Here is a 12,992-nt window from a genome sequence, read left to right as displayed (position 1 = left end):
GAAAAAATGACACTTTTTCATTATATAACTGTTATTTTTTGACGAAGTGAAGAGTAACACTTCGTCAAAAAAATCCCTGAAATCATATCTTACATACAAAAAAATACAAAATAAAACTAACTTTATTTTTTCTATCTTAAGGAAATTCATGACAAATTCAAGAGGTGAAAAAAAGAGGTGAGAAAGGAGGTTAGATCTAACCTTCTACCCTACATTATATTTTTGGGTCCTTTACACTCATTACGAAGAAGTCTTGACAAAACATGTACGTTCATGTTTGACAAAACATTTACGAAGAAGTCTTGACAAAACATGTACGTTCATGTTTGACAAAACATTTACGAAGAAGTTTTGACAAATCATTTACGATGAAATCATGACAAATTCAAGAGGTGAAAAAAGAGGTGAGAAAGGAGGTTAGATCTAACCTTCTACCCTAAATTATATTTTTGGGTCCTTTACACTCATTACGAAGAAGTCATGACAAAACATGTACGATGAAATCATGACAAATCATTTACGAAGAAATCATGACAAAAGGCATGTACTTCATGTTTGACAAAACATTTACGATGAAAGTCATACCAAAACATGTAACGATGAGTTTGTGACCAAATATTTACGATGAAATCATGAAAAAACATTTACACTCTTACGATGAAGAAGTCATGAACCAACATTTTACGAAGAAGTCTTGACACAAAACTATTTACGAAGAAGTTTTGAAAAATTCAAGAGGTTAGATTCTAACTTCCTAACCTAAATTATATTTTTGGTCCGGGACACAACTTTCTCTCAGATAGGGCTGTAGCGATACTCTTTGCGTAAGCGGATTCAGACCTTCTTCGACCCTTGTCTCTTCTTCGAGTTTGATTTGAAGATTGGGCATTGCTGGAACAACCAAGGGTTGGGGAAGTAAGGCATAGGCTGAGGAAGGAGTTCGGGAAGCCCTTGTGGTGGTAGTAACCTTGAGGTGGAAATTGGTGAATATTCGAGGTAAACTTGCTGGAACTGAGTTGCTGAGCGAGACTGTTGGTGGTTTCTTTTAGGTTCCTTCTGGTTTGGAATGGACTGGGTTGGTGGGGACGTTTGGACATTCGTTGTATGTCCTGTCGGAAAGGAAAACCTTTCCCTGTCGAAGAAAAAACTTTTCTGTCGGAAGGAAAAACTTTTTCTGTCGGAAGGAAAAACTTTTCTGTCGGAAGGAAAACTTTTTCGTTGTCGGAAGAAAACTTTTTCTGAAGTTCGATCAAAAAGTTCTCAATTTCTCGAAAATTTTGAATGGTTTACGGACGGACAACTAGAAAATTTTTTCCTGTCGGAAGGAAAAATTTTTTCTTCGGCAGGAAAAACTTTTGTCTGTCGGAAGGAAAGGACTGCGGAATGCAGAAGGAATTTGACGATGCAGATTTACCTAATTTAAATTAACGACTGCGTAAAAGACTACTTGCCGCAAGGTCATGAAGCCCAAGGGTCAAGTTCACGCTATAATCGTGGAAGGGCTGCTTGAATCTCGATGATTTCGACTGGAATTCCAATTCAGAATACCAGAAAACATCCTTTCGACGACATAAAGCAAGCAAAGAAGGAAGCTCTTGTTAAGTCTTTGCAAAGCGCCCAATGAGATACAACTTCCAAACAGAGAGAGTCCAATTCACGAATTATACAAATTTCAGAGCACTGTTCCACTTCTCGGTTTAGCCGTTCTACCATAACCTGGTGAAGGCGACAATCCAACCAGTTCAGTAAACCTTAACGTTAACTTCACTTTTTATCGTTTGTGAAAGTGTCAAATAAATTGTTTTCATGATTTATCTACGATGTTAGAAAAAATGTTAGAAAACGTGTTAGCATCTAACATGCTAACATAAACATTATTATATAATACGAATTTACTTTTTTCAGCACTTTCCGTAGATTGATATATGAAAGACAAATTCGAGATAAAAGTCATAGCTACAATGGAATAAAGTTGCACACCAATTTTGTTGTGAACGCAAACTTGAAAGGTTCAGAGAAACTGTTACTAGGTGGTAGACGTAGAATTTAGAGCCAAGCTCAAAAAAGTCCTTAACCAAATACATAGGAAAACTATTGTTGCTTGAACTGAAACTGCATGATCACATAAACATTTTTGAGGGTCAAACACGTTTTCTATAAACTGTCAAATCTGCTGGTGGAAGTATAAATTTAAATGGACCATGCTGGGTGTTAATGGTTCGTTCTGGTTTAGTAACGAAGAAATTGTGCCCAAGGAACGTTTGTCTACTTTCCAAAATAAAAAACTCTGTATCTCTTGGAGGGTTAATTTCCAATCTTTGAAATGAAACTGGTGGAGTATCATCTTTCATATTCAGTTTCAGATAGTATGATTCCATTAGTAAAGCGAGTCGTATTTTCTTGAAATCCCAATAATTATTTGTTCATTTGAACGTTTGAAAGTCATTTAGAGTTTTCTCAAGACTTTCGTCTGAACGAACTGTAAGATTCTCAATTTCGCATCAAATTTGTCTAATAGACCCATCAGATACCTTATATACTGCCCATGAAAATATACTGCGATACATAAATTGCGTAGTTTCTATTTGAAAACCAACTACTTCTAAATCCTATTGCCTTTTGCATCTGAAGGACTTTGAAGCCAACGAATTGGATAGGTCAAACCTGATATGCTCGGATGAATTTTCTTCATCTGAAAATAGTCCTACAGATTTTGTAAAGAATATAGTCTAAACGTTTTGTATCTGCTACTTTTGTTCTTTGTTTTTCAACCTGAAGCATTTAATATATGTAAAAATATATTGTTTTAAAAAATGGTATCCATTTCATATTTTCTCATCTAACAAACAAGTTTCCAACGGTCTTCCTCAAACAAACTCAGCGTACATTTTCAAATAAAATTAAAAAATGTCACTTTTTTAAAAATAAATTACGTCATGGCAATGTTTTAAACACATCGAAAGGCATGGTGCCATTAAGACGTTCTTCTTCTAACCTCTCTAGTCTGTGGATAAAAATTTGCACAGTGCTGTTTCCAAATCCATTTCGTAGCGAAGACCAGACAATTTGGTCATAGAGCTTTTATGGGTCTTCCCTTCCTATATTTAAACTTCGTCGAAATCATCCAACCAATCTTTGCAACTCTCTTTTATTCTAGCAGATTTTCTATCCAATTCTATATGGGGCATTTAATATAAAAATAAAAAAATATTTTTTCTTTTACTTTACATAACCACCTGCTGCCATAAGTCTTGACGCCAACCCATACCAGCTAATGAAGGTTGCTTGGTTTTAGTTTCCAAAACTAAACTTTGGTTTTGGTTTATCTTCAGTTTTGTTTTTTCTTCTTCTATCGGTTTTTCGTCACTTTTCGTTCCTCTGACTTTACTCACTTGCAGGAACAGTTGTGTCGTCAACACTCATAAATATCATATGCCATATTGTTTTTGTTTTTCTTCAAACTTCTCTGTGTTTTGTTGTAAAGTTATAGAATAGTTCGAACTCTAGTCAATAGAGATGTCTCGTATAATGAAACCCGTACGAATGTGTCAGTGAAGTTAAACGTTTACATCATCTCTCTTTATTCAAGACAAATTGTCCAACAATTTGAGTCTTCTTCTTCTCAAAACACAACAGAAACATCTGAAACAGTTGTCCAAACAGCCAGAACAAGTTTCACATAGTTCTACAATTCAAGACAAATTGTCCAACAATTTGAGTTCTTCTTCTTCTCAAAACACAACAGAAACATCTGAAACAGTTGTCCAAACAGCACCAGAACAAGTTTCACATAGTTCTACAATTCAAGACAAATTGTCCAACAATTTGAGTTCTTCTTCTTCTCAAAACACAACAGAAACATCTGAAACAGTTGTCCAAACAGCACCAGAACAAGTTTCACATAGTTCTACAATTCAAGACAAATTGTCCAACAATTTGAGTTCTTCTTCTTCTCAAAACACAACAGAAACATCTGAAACAGTTGTCCAAACAGCACCAGAACAAGTTTCACATAGTTCTACAATTCAAGACAAATTGTCCAACAATTTGAGTTCTTCTTCTTCTCAAAACACAACAGAAACATCTGAAACAGTTGTCCAAACAGCACCAGAACAAGTTTCACATAGTTCTACAATTCAAGACAAATTGTCCAACAATTTGAGTTCTTCTTCTTCTCAAAACACAACAGAAACATCTGAAACAGTTGTCCAAACAGCACCAGAACAAGTTTCACATAGTTCTACAATTCAAGACAAATTGTCCAACAATTTGAGTTCTTCTTCTTCTCAAAACACAACAGAAACATCTGAAACAGTTGTCCAAACAGCACCAGAACAAGTTTCACATAGTTCTACAATTCAAGACAAATTGTCCAACAATTTGAGTTCTTCTTCTTCTCAAAACACAACAGAAACATCTGAAACAGTTGTCCAAACAGCACCAGAACAAGTTTCACATAGTTCTACAATTCAAGACAAATTGTCCAACAATTTGAGTTCTTCTTCTTCTCAAAACACAACAGAAACATCTGAAACAGTTGTCCAAACAGCACCAGAACAAGTTTCACATAGTTCTACAATTCAAGACAAATTGTCCAACAATTTGAGTTCTTCTTCTTCTCAAAACACAACAGAAACATCTGAAACAGTTGTCCAAACAGCACCAGAACAAGTTTCACATAGTTCTACAATTCAAGACAAATTGTCCAACAATTTGAGTTCTTCTTCTTCTCAAAACACAACAGAAACATCTGAAACAGTTGTCCAAACAGCACCAGAACAAGTTTCACATAGTTCTACAATTCAAGACAAATTGTCCAACAATTTGAGTTCTTCTTCTTCTCAAAACACAACAGAAACATCTGAAACAGTTGTCCAAACAGCACCAGAACAAGTTTCACATAGTTCTACAATTCAAGACAAATTGTCCAACAATTTGAGTTCTTCTTCTTCTCAAAACACAACAGAAACATCTGAAACAGTTGTCCAAACAGCACCAGAACAAGTTTCACATAGTTCTACAATTCAAGACAAATTGTCCAACAATTTGAGTTCTTCTTCTTCTCAAAACACAACAGAAACATCTGAAACAGTTGTCCAAACAGCACCAGAACAAGTTTCACATAGTTCTACAATTCAAGACAAATTGTCCAACAATTTGAGTTCTTCTTCTTCTCAAAACACAACAGAAACATCTGAAACAGTTGTCCAAACAGCACCAGAACAAGTTTCACATAGTTCTACAATTCAAGACAAATTGTCCAACAATTTGAGTTCTTCTTCTTCTCAAAACACAACAGAAACATCTGAAACAGTTGTCCAAACAGCACCAGAACAAGTTTCACATAGTTCTACAATTCAAGACAAATTGTCCAACAATTTGAGTTCTTCTTCTTCTCAAAACACAACAGAAACATCTGAAACAGTTGTCCAAACAGCACCAGAACAAGTTTCACATAGTTCTACAATTCAAGACAAATTGTCCAACAATTTGAGTTCTTCTTCTTCTCAAAACACAACAGAAACATCTGAAACAGTTGTCCAAACAGCACCAGAACAAGTTTCACATAGTTCTACAATTCAAGACAAATTGTCCAACAATTTGAGTTCTTCTTCTTCTCAAAACACAACAGAAACATCTGAAACAGTTGTCCAAACAGCACCAGAACAAGTTTCACATAGTTCTACAATTCAAGACAAATTGTCCAACAATTTGAGTTCTTCTTCTTCTCAAAACACAACAGAAACATCTGAAACAGTTGTCCAAACAGCACCAGAACAAGTTTCACATAGTTCTACAATTCAAGACAAATTGTCCAACAATTTGAGTTCTTCTTCTTCTCAAAACACAACAGAAACATCTGAAACAGTTGTCCAAACAGCACCAGAACAAGTTTCACATAGTTCTACAATTCAAGACAAATTGTCCAACAATTTGAGTTCTTCTTCTTCTCAAAACACAACAGAAACATCTGAAACAGTTGTCCAAACAGCACCAGAACAAGTTTCACATAGTTCTACAATTCAAGACAAATTGTCCAACAATTTGAGTTCTTCTTCTTCTCAAAACACAACAGAAACATCTGAAACAGTTGTCCAAACAGCACCAGAACAAGTTTCACATAGTTCTACAATTCAAGACAAATTGTCCAACAATTTGAGTTCTTCTTCTTCTCAAAACACAACAGAAACATCTGAAACAGTTGTCCAAACAGCACCAGAACAAGTTTCACATAGTTCTACAATTCAAGACAAATTGTCCAACAATTTGAGTTCTTCTTCTTCTCAAAACACAACAGAAACATCTGAAACAGTTGTCCAAACAGCACCAGAACAAGTTTCACATAGTTCTACAATTCAAGACAAATTGTCCAACAATTTGAGTTCTTCTTCTTCTCAAAACACAACAGAAACATCTGAAACAGTTGTCCAAACAGCACCAGAACAAGTTTCACATAGTTCTACAATTCAAGACAAATTGTCCAACAATTTGAGTTCTTCTTCTTCTCAAAACACAACAGAAACATCTGAAACAGTTGTCCAAACAGCACCAGAACAAGTTTCACATAGTTCTACAATTCAAGACAAATTGTCCAACAATTTGAGTTCTTCTTCTTCTCAAAACACAACAGAAACATCTGAAACAGTTGTCCAAACAGCACCAGAACAAGTTTCACATAGTTCTACAATTCAAGACAAATTGTCCAACAATTTGAGTTCTTCTTCTTCTCAAAACACAACAGAAACATCTGAAACAGTTGTCCAAACAGCACCAGAACAAGTTTCACATAGTTCTACAATTCAAGACAAATTGTCCAACAATTTGAGTTCTTCTTCTTCTCAAAACACAACAGAAACATCTGAAACAGTTGTCCAAACAGCACCAGAACAAGTTTCACATAGTTCTACAATTCAAGACAAATTGTCCAACAATTTGAGTTCTTCTTCTTCTCAAAACACAACAGAAACATCTGAAACAGTTGTCCAAACAGCACCAGAACAAGTTTCACATAGTTCTACAATTCAAGACAAATTGTCCAACAATTTGAGTTCTTCTTCTTCTCAAAACACAACAGAAACATCTGAAACAGTTGTCCAAACAGCACCAGAACAAGTTTCACATAGTTCTACAATTCAAGACAAATTGTCCAACAATTTGAGTTCTTCTTCTTCTCAAAACACAACAGAAACATCTGAAACAGTTGTCCAAACAGCACCAGAACAAGTTTCACATAGTTCTACAATTCAAGACAAATTGTCCAACAATTTGAGTTCTTCTTCTTCTCAAAACACAACAGAAACATCTGAAACAGTTGTCCAAACAGCACCAGAACAAGTTTCACATAGTTCTACAATTCAAGACAAATTGTCCAACAATTTGAGTTCTTCTTCTTCTCAAAACACAACAGAAACATCTGAAACAGTTGTCCAAACAGCACCAGAACAAGTTTCACATAGTTCTACAATTCAAGACAAATTGTCCAACAATTTGAGTTCTTCTTCTTCTCAAAACACAACAGAAACATCTGAAACAGTTGTCCAAACAGCACCAGAACAAGTTTCACATAGTTCTACAATTCAAGACAAATTGTCCAACAATTTGAGTTCTTCTTCTTCTCAAAACACAACAGAAACATCTGAAACAGTTGTCCAAACAGCACCAGAACAAGTTTCACATAGTTCTACAATTCAAGACAAATTGTCCAACAATTTGAGTTCTTCTTCTTCTCAAAACACAACAGAAACATCTGAAACAGTTGTCCAAACAGCACCAGAACAAGTTTCACATAGTTCTACAATTCAAGACAAATTGTCCAACAATTTGAGTTCTTCTTCTTCTCAAAACACAACAGAAACATCTGAAACAGTTGTCCAAACAGCACCAGAACAAGTTTCACATAGTTCTACAATTCAAGACAAATTGTCCAACAATTTGAGTTCTTCTTCTTCTCAAAACACAACAGAAACATCTGAAACAGTTGTCCAAACAGCACCAGAACAAGTTTCACATAGTTCTACAATTCAAGACAAATTGTCCAACAATTTGAGTTCTTCTTCTTCTCAAAACACAACAGAAACATCTGAAACAGTTGTCCAAACAGCACCAGAACAAGTTTCACATAGTTCTACAATTCAAGACAAATTGTCCAACAATTTGAGTTCTTCTTCTTCTCAAAACACAACAGAAACATCTGAAACAGTTGTCCAAACAGCACCAGAACAAGTTTCACATAGTTCTACAATTCAAGACAAATTGTCCAACAATTTGAGTTCTTCTTCTTCTCAAAACACAACAGAAACATCTGAAACAGTTGTCCAAACAGCACCAGAACAAGTTTCACATAGTTCTACAATTCAAGACAAATTGTCCAACAATTTGAGTTCTTCTTCTTCTCAAAACACAACAGAAACATCTGAAACAGTTGTCCAAACAGCACCAGAACAAGTTTCACATAGTTCTACAATTCAAGACAAATTGTCCAACAATTTGAGTTCTTCTTCTTCTCAAAACACAACAGAAACATCTGAAACAGTTGTCCAAACAGCACCAGAACAAGTTTCACATAGTTCTACAATTCAAGACAAATTGTCCAACAATTTGAGTTCTTCTTCTCAAAACACAACAGAAACATCTGAAACAGTTGTCCAAACAGCACCAGAACAAGTTTCACATAGTTCTACAATTCAAGACAAATTGTCCAACAATTTGAGTTCTTCTTCTTCTCAAAACACAACAGAAACATCTGAAACAGTTGTCCAAACAGCACCAGAACAAGTTTCACATAGTTCTACAATTCAAGACAAATTGTCCAACAATTTGAGTTCTTCTTCTTCTCAAAACACAACAGAAACATCTGAAACAGTTGTCCAAACAGCACCAGAACAAGTTTCACATAGTTCTACAATTCAAGACAAATTGTCCAACAATTTGAGTTCTTCTTCTTCTCAAAACACAACAGAAACATCTGAAACAGTTGTCCAAACAGCACCAGAACAAGTTTCACATAGTTCTACAATTCAAGACAAATTGTCCAACAATTTGAGTTCTTCTTCTTCTCAAAACACAACAGAAACATCTGAAACAGTTGTCCAAACAGCACCAGAACAAGTTTCACATAGTTCTACAATTCAAGACAAATTGTCCAACAATTTGAGTTCTTCTTCTTCTCAAAACACAACAGAAACATCTGAAACAGTTGTCCAAACAGCACCAGAACAAGTTTCACATAGTTCTACAATTCAAGACAAATTGTCCAACAATTTGAGTTCTTCTTCTTCTCAAAACACAACAGAAACATCTGAAACAGTTGTCCAAACAGCACCAGAACAAGTTTCACATAGTTCTACAATTCAAGACAAATTGTCCAACAATTTGAGTTCTTCTTCTTCTCAAAACACAACAGAAACATCTGAAACAGTTGTCCAAACAGCACCAGAACAAGTTTCACATAGTTCTACAATTCAAGACAAATTGTCCAACAATTTGAGTTCTTCTTCTTCTCAAAACACAACAGAAACATCTGAAACAGTTGTCCAAACAGCACCAGAACAAGTTTCACATAGTTCTACAATTCAAGACAAATTGTCCAACAATTTGAGTTCTTCTTCTTCTCAAAACACAACAGAAACATCTGAAACAGTTGTCCAAACAGCACCAGAACAAGTTTCACATAGTTCTACAATTCAAGACAAATTGTCCAACAATTTGAGTTCTTCTTCTTCTCAAAACACAACAGAAACATCTGAAACAGTTGTCCAAACAGCACCAGAACAAGTTTCACATAGTTCTACAATTCAAGACAAATTGTCCAACAATTTGAGTTCTTCTTCTTCTCAAAACACAACAGAAACATCTGAAACAGTTGTCCAAACAGCACCAGAACAAGTTTCACATAGTTCTACAATTCAAGACAAATTGTCCAACAATTTGAGTTCTTCTTCTTCTCAAAACACAACAGAAACATCTGAAACAGTTGTCCAAACAGCACCAGAACAAGTTTCACATAGTTCTACAATTCAAGACAAATTGTCCAACAATTTGAGTTCTTCTTCTTCTCAAAACACAACAGAAACATCTGAAACAGTTGTCCAAACAGCACCAGAACAAGTTTCACATAGTTCTACAATTCAAGACAAATTGTCCAACAATTTGAGTTCTTCTTCTTCTCAAAACACAACAGAAACATCTGAAACAGTTGTCCAAACAGCACCAGAACAAGTTTCACATAGTTCTACAATTCAAGACAAATTGTCCAACAATTTGAGTTCTTCTTCTTCTCAAAACACAACAGAAACATCTGAAACAGTTGTCCAAACAGCACCAGAACAAGTTTCACATAGTTCTACAATTCAAGACAAATTGTCCAACAATTTGAGTTCTTCTTCTTCTCAAAACACAACAGAAACATCTGAAACAGTTGTCCAAACAGCACCAGAACAAGTTTCACATAGTTCTACAATTCAAGACAAATTGTCCAACAATTTGAGTTCTTCTTCTTCTCAAAACACAACAGAAACATCTGAAACAGTTGTCCAAACAGCACCAGAACAAGTTTCACATAGTTCTACAATTCAAGACAAATTGTCCAACAATTTGAGTTCTTCTTCTTCTCAAAACACAACAGAAACATCTGAAACAGTTGTCCAAACAGCACCAGAACAAGTTTCACATAGTTCTACAATTCAAGACAAATTGTCCAACAATTTGAGTTCTTCTTCTTCTCAAAACACAACAGAAACATCTGAAACAGTTGTCCAAACAGCACCAGAACAAGTTTCACATAGTTCTACAATTCAAGACAAATTGTCCAACAATTTGAGTTCTTCTTCTTCTCAAAACACAACAGAAACATCTGAAACAGTTGTCCAAACAGCACCAGAACAAGTTTCACATAGTTCTACAATTCAAGACAAATTGTCCAACAATTTGAGTTCTTCTTCTTCTCAAAACACAACAGAAACATCTGAAACAGTTGTCCAAACAGCACCAGAACAAGTTTCACATAGTTCTACAATTCAAGACAAATTGTCCAACAATTTGAGTTCTTCTTCTTCTCAAAACACAACAGAAACATCTGAAACAGTTGTCCAAACAGCACCAGAACAAGTTTCACATAGTTCTACAATTCAAGACAAATTGTCCAACAATTTGAGTTCTTCTTCTTCTCAAAACACAACAGAAACATCTGAAACAGTTGTCCAAACAGCACCAGAACAAGTTTCACATAGTTCTACAATTCAAGACAAATTGTCCAACAATTTGAGTTCTTCTTCTTCTCAAAACACAACAGAAACATCTGAAACAGTTGTCCAAACAGCACCAGAACAAGTTTCACATAGTTCTACAATTCAAGACAAATTGTCCAACAATTTGAGTTCTTCTTCTTCTCAAAACACAACAGAAACATCTGAAACAGTTGTCCAAACAGCACCAGAACAAGTTTCACATAGTTCTACAATTCAAGACAAATTGTCCAACAATTTGAGTTCTTCTTCTTCTCAAAACACAACAGAAACATCTGAAACAGTTGTCCAAACAGCACCAGAACAAGTTTCACATAGTTCTACAATTCAAGACAAATTGTCCAACAATTTGAGTTCTTCTTCTTCTCAAAACACAACAGAAACATCTGAAACAGTTGTCCAAACAGCACCAGAACAAGTTTCACATAGTTCTACAATTCAAGACAAATTGTCCAACAATTTGAGTTCTTCTTCTTCTCAAAACACAACAGAAACATCTGAAACAGTTGTCCAAACAGCACCAGAACAAGTTTCACATAGTTCTACAATTCAAGACAAATTGTCCAACAATTTGAGTTCTTCTTCTTCTCAAACACACAACAGAAACATCTGAAACAGTTGTCCAAACAGCACCAGAACAAGTTTCACATAGTTCTACAATTCAAGACAAATTGTCCAACAATTTGAGTTCTTCTTCTTCTCAAAACACAACAGAAACATCTGAAACAGTTGTCCAAACAGCACCAGAACAAGTTTCACATAGTTCTACAATTCAAGACAAATTGTCCAACAATTTGAGTTCTTCTTCTTCTCAAAACACAACAGAAACATCTGAAACAGTTGTCCAAACAGCACCAGAACAAGTTTCACATAGTTCTACAATTCAAGACAAATTGTCCAACAATTTGAGTTCTTCTTCTTCTCAAAACACAACAGAAACATCTGAAACAGTTGTCCAAACAGCACCAGAACAAGTTTCACATAGTTCTACAATTCAAGACAAATTGTCCAACAATTTGAGTTCTTCTTCTTCTCAAAACACAACAGAAACATCTGAAACAGTTGTCCAAACAGCACCAGAACAAGTTTCACATAGTTCTACAATTCAAGACAAATTGTCCAACAATTTGAGTTCTTCTTCTTCTCAAAACACAACAGAAACATCTGAAACAGTTGTCCAAACAGCACCAGAACAAGTTTCACATAGTTCTACAATTCAAGACAAATTGTCCAACAATTTGAGTTCTTCTTCTTCTCAAAACACAACAGAAACATCTGAAACAGATGTACAACCAATAGAACAAGATATAGTCTCTCAAACTACAAGTATGTTAACAAGAGCACAATTTCAAGATTTAATTTCTCTTGAACAATATTCGAGTAACGAAACACAAAGCGACGGCTGTAACCTCTCGCTACCCGAATCCATTCAAAGAAAATACGCCATGAAAAGACTGAAATTGTTGTATAAACTTCTTAACAATTGGGGGTCGAAGACAACTCAGATTATAGTGAAATGTTTAACAAAGTCATAGAATCTCTTAAACCAATTGAAAACGACATAAAAAATCCCGGTGTTCTTGTAGACCTTTTCGCCTCAAAATTACCAGTTACAACTAATCTAATAGCAACACAAGCTATAGAGCAATTTATTTTATGTTTTCCCAAGCAATATAGACAACACCTGAGGGAAACAAGAATAGGAAAATTTCAATTGGTGTATCCTACAACATACAACTATTACGAAGA

At 35.1% G+C, this 12,992-nt stretch overlaps 1 protein-coding gene across 1 annotated transcript; it reads left to right on the top strand.

Annotated features, from left to right (window-relative positions):
• Window positions 1-3,651: 3,651 nt before the first annotated feature.
• On the top strand, window positions 3,652-11,856 carry TVAGG3_0930390 (attachment subunit-related family; the record flags this gene model as incomplete). Its single annotated transcript, XM_001301946.2, has 1 exon — window positions 3,652-11,856. One exon carries the CDS (start codon window positions 3,652-3,654, stop codon window positions 11,854-11,856), a length of 8,205 nt encoding a protein of 2,734 aa, XP_001301947.2.
• Window positions 11,857-12,992: the final 1,136 nt, after the last annotated feature.

This window comes from Trichomonas vaginalis, chromosome I, assembly GCF_026262505.1.
Source record: "Trichomonas vaginalis G3 chromosome I, whole genome shotgun sequence".
NCBI classification, from domain to species: domain Eukaryota; phylum Parabasalia; order Trichomonadida; family Trichomonadidae; genus Trichomonas; species Trichomonas vaginalis.
The sequence above is the reverse complement of the archived record's forward strand: the minus strand, read 5'-3'. Positions and strand labels throughout refer to the sequence as shown.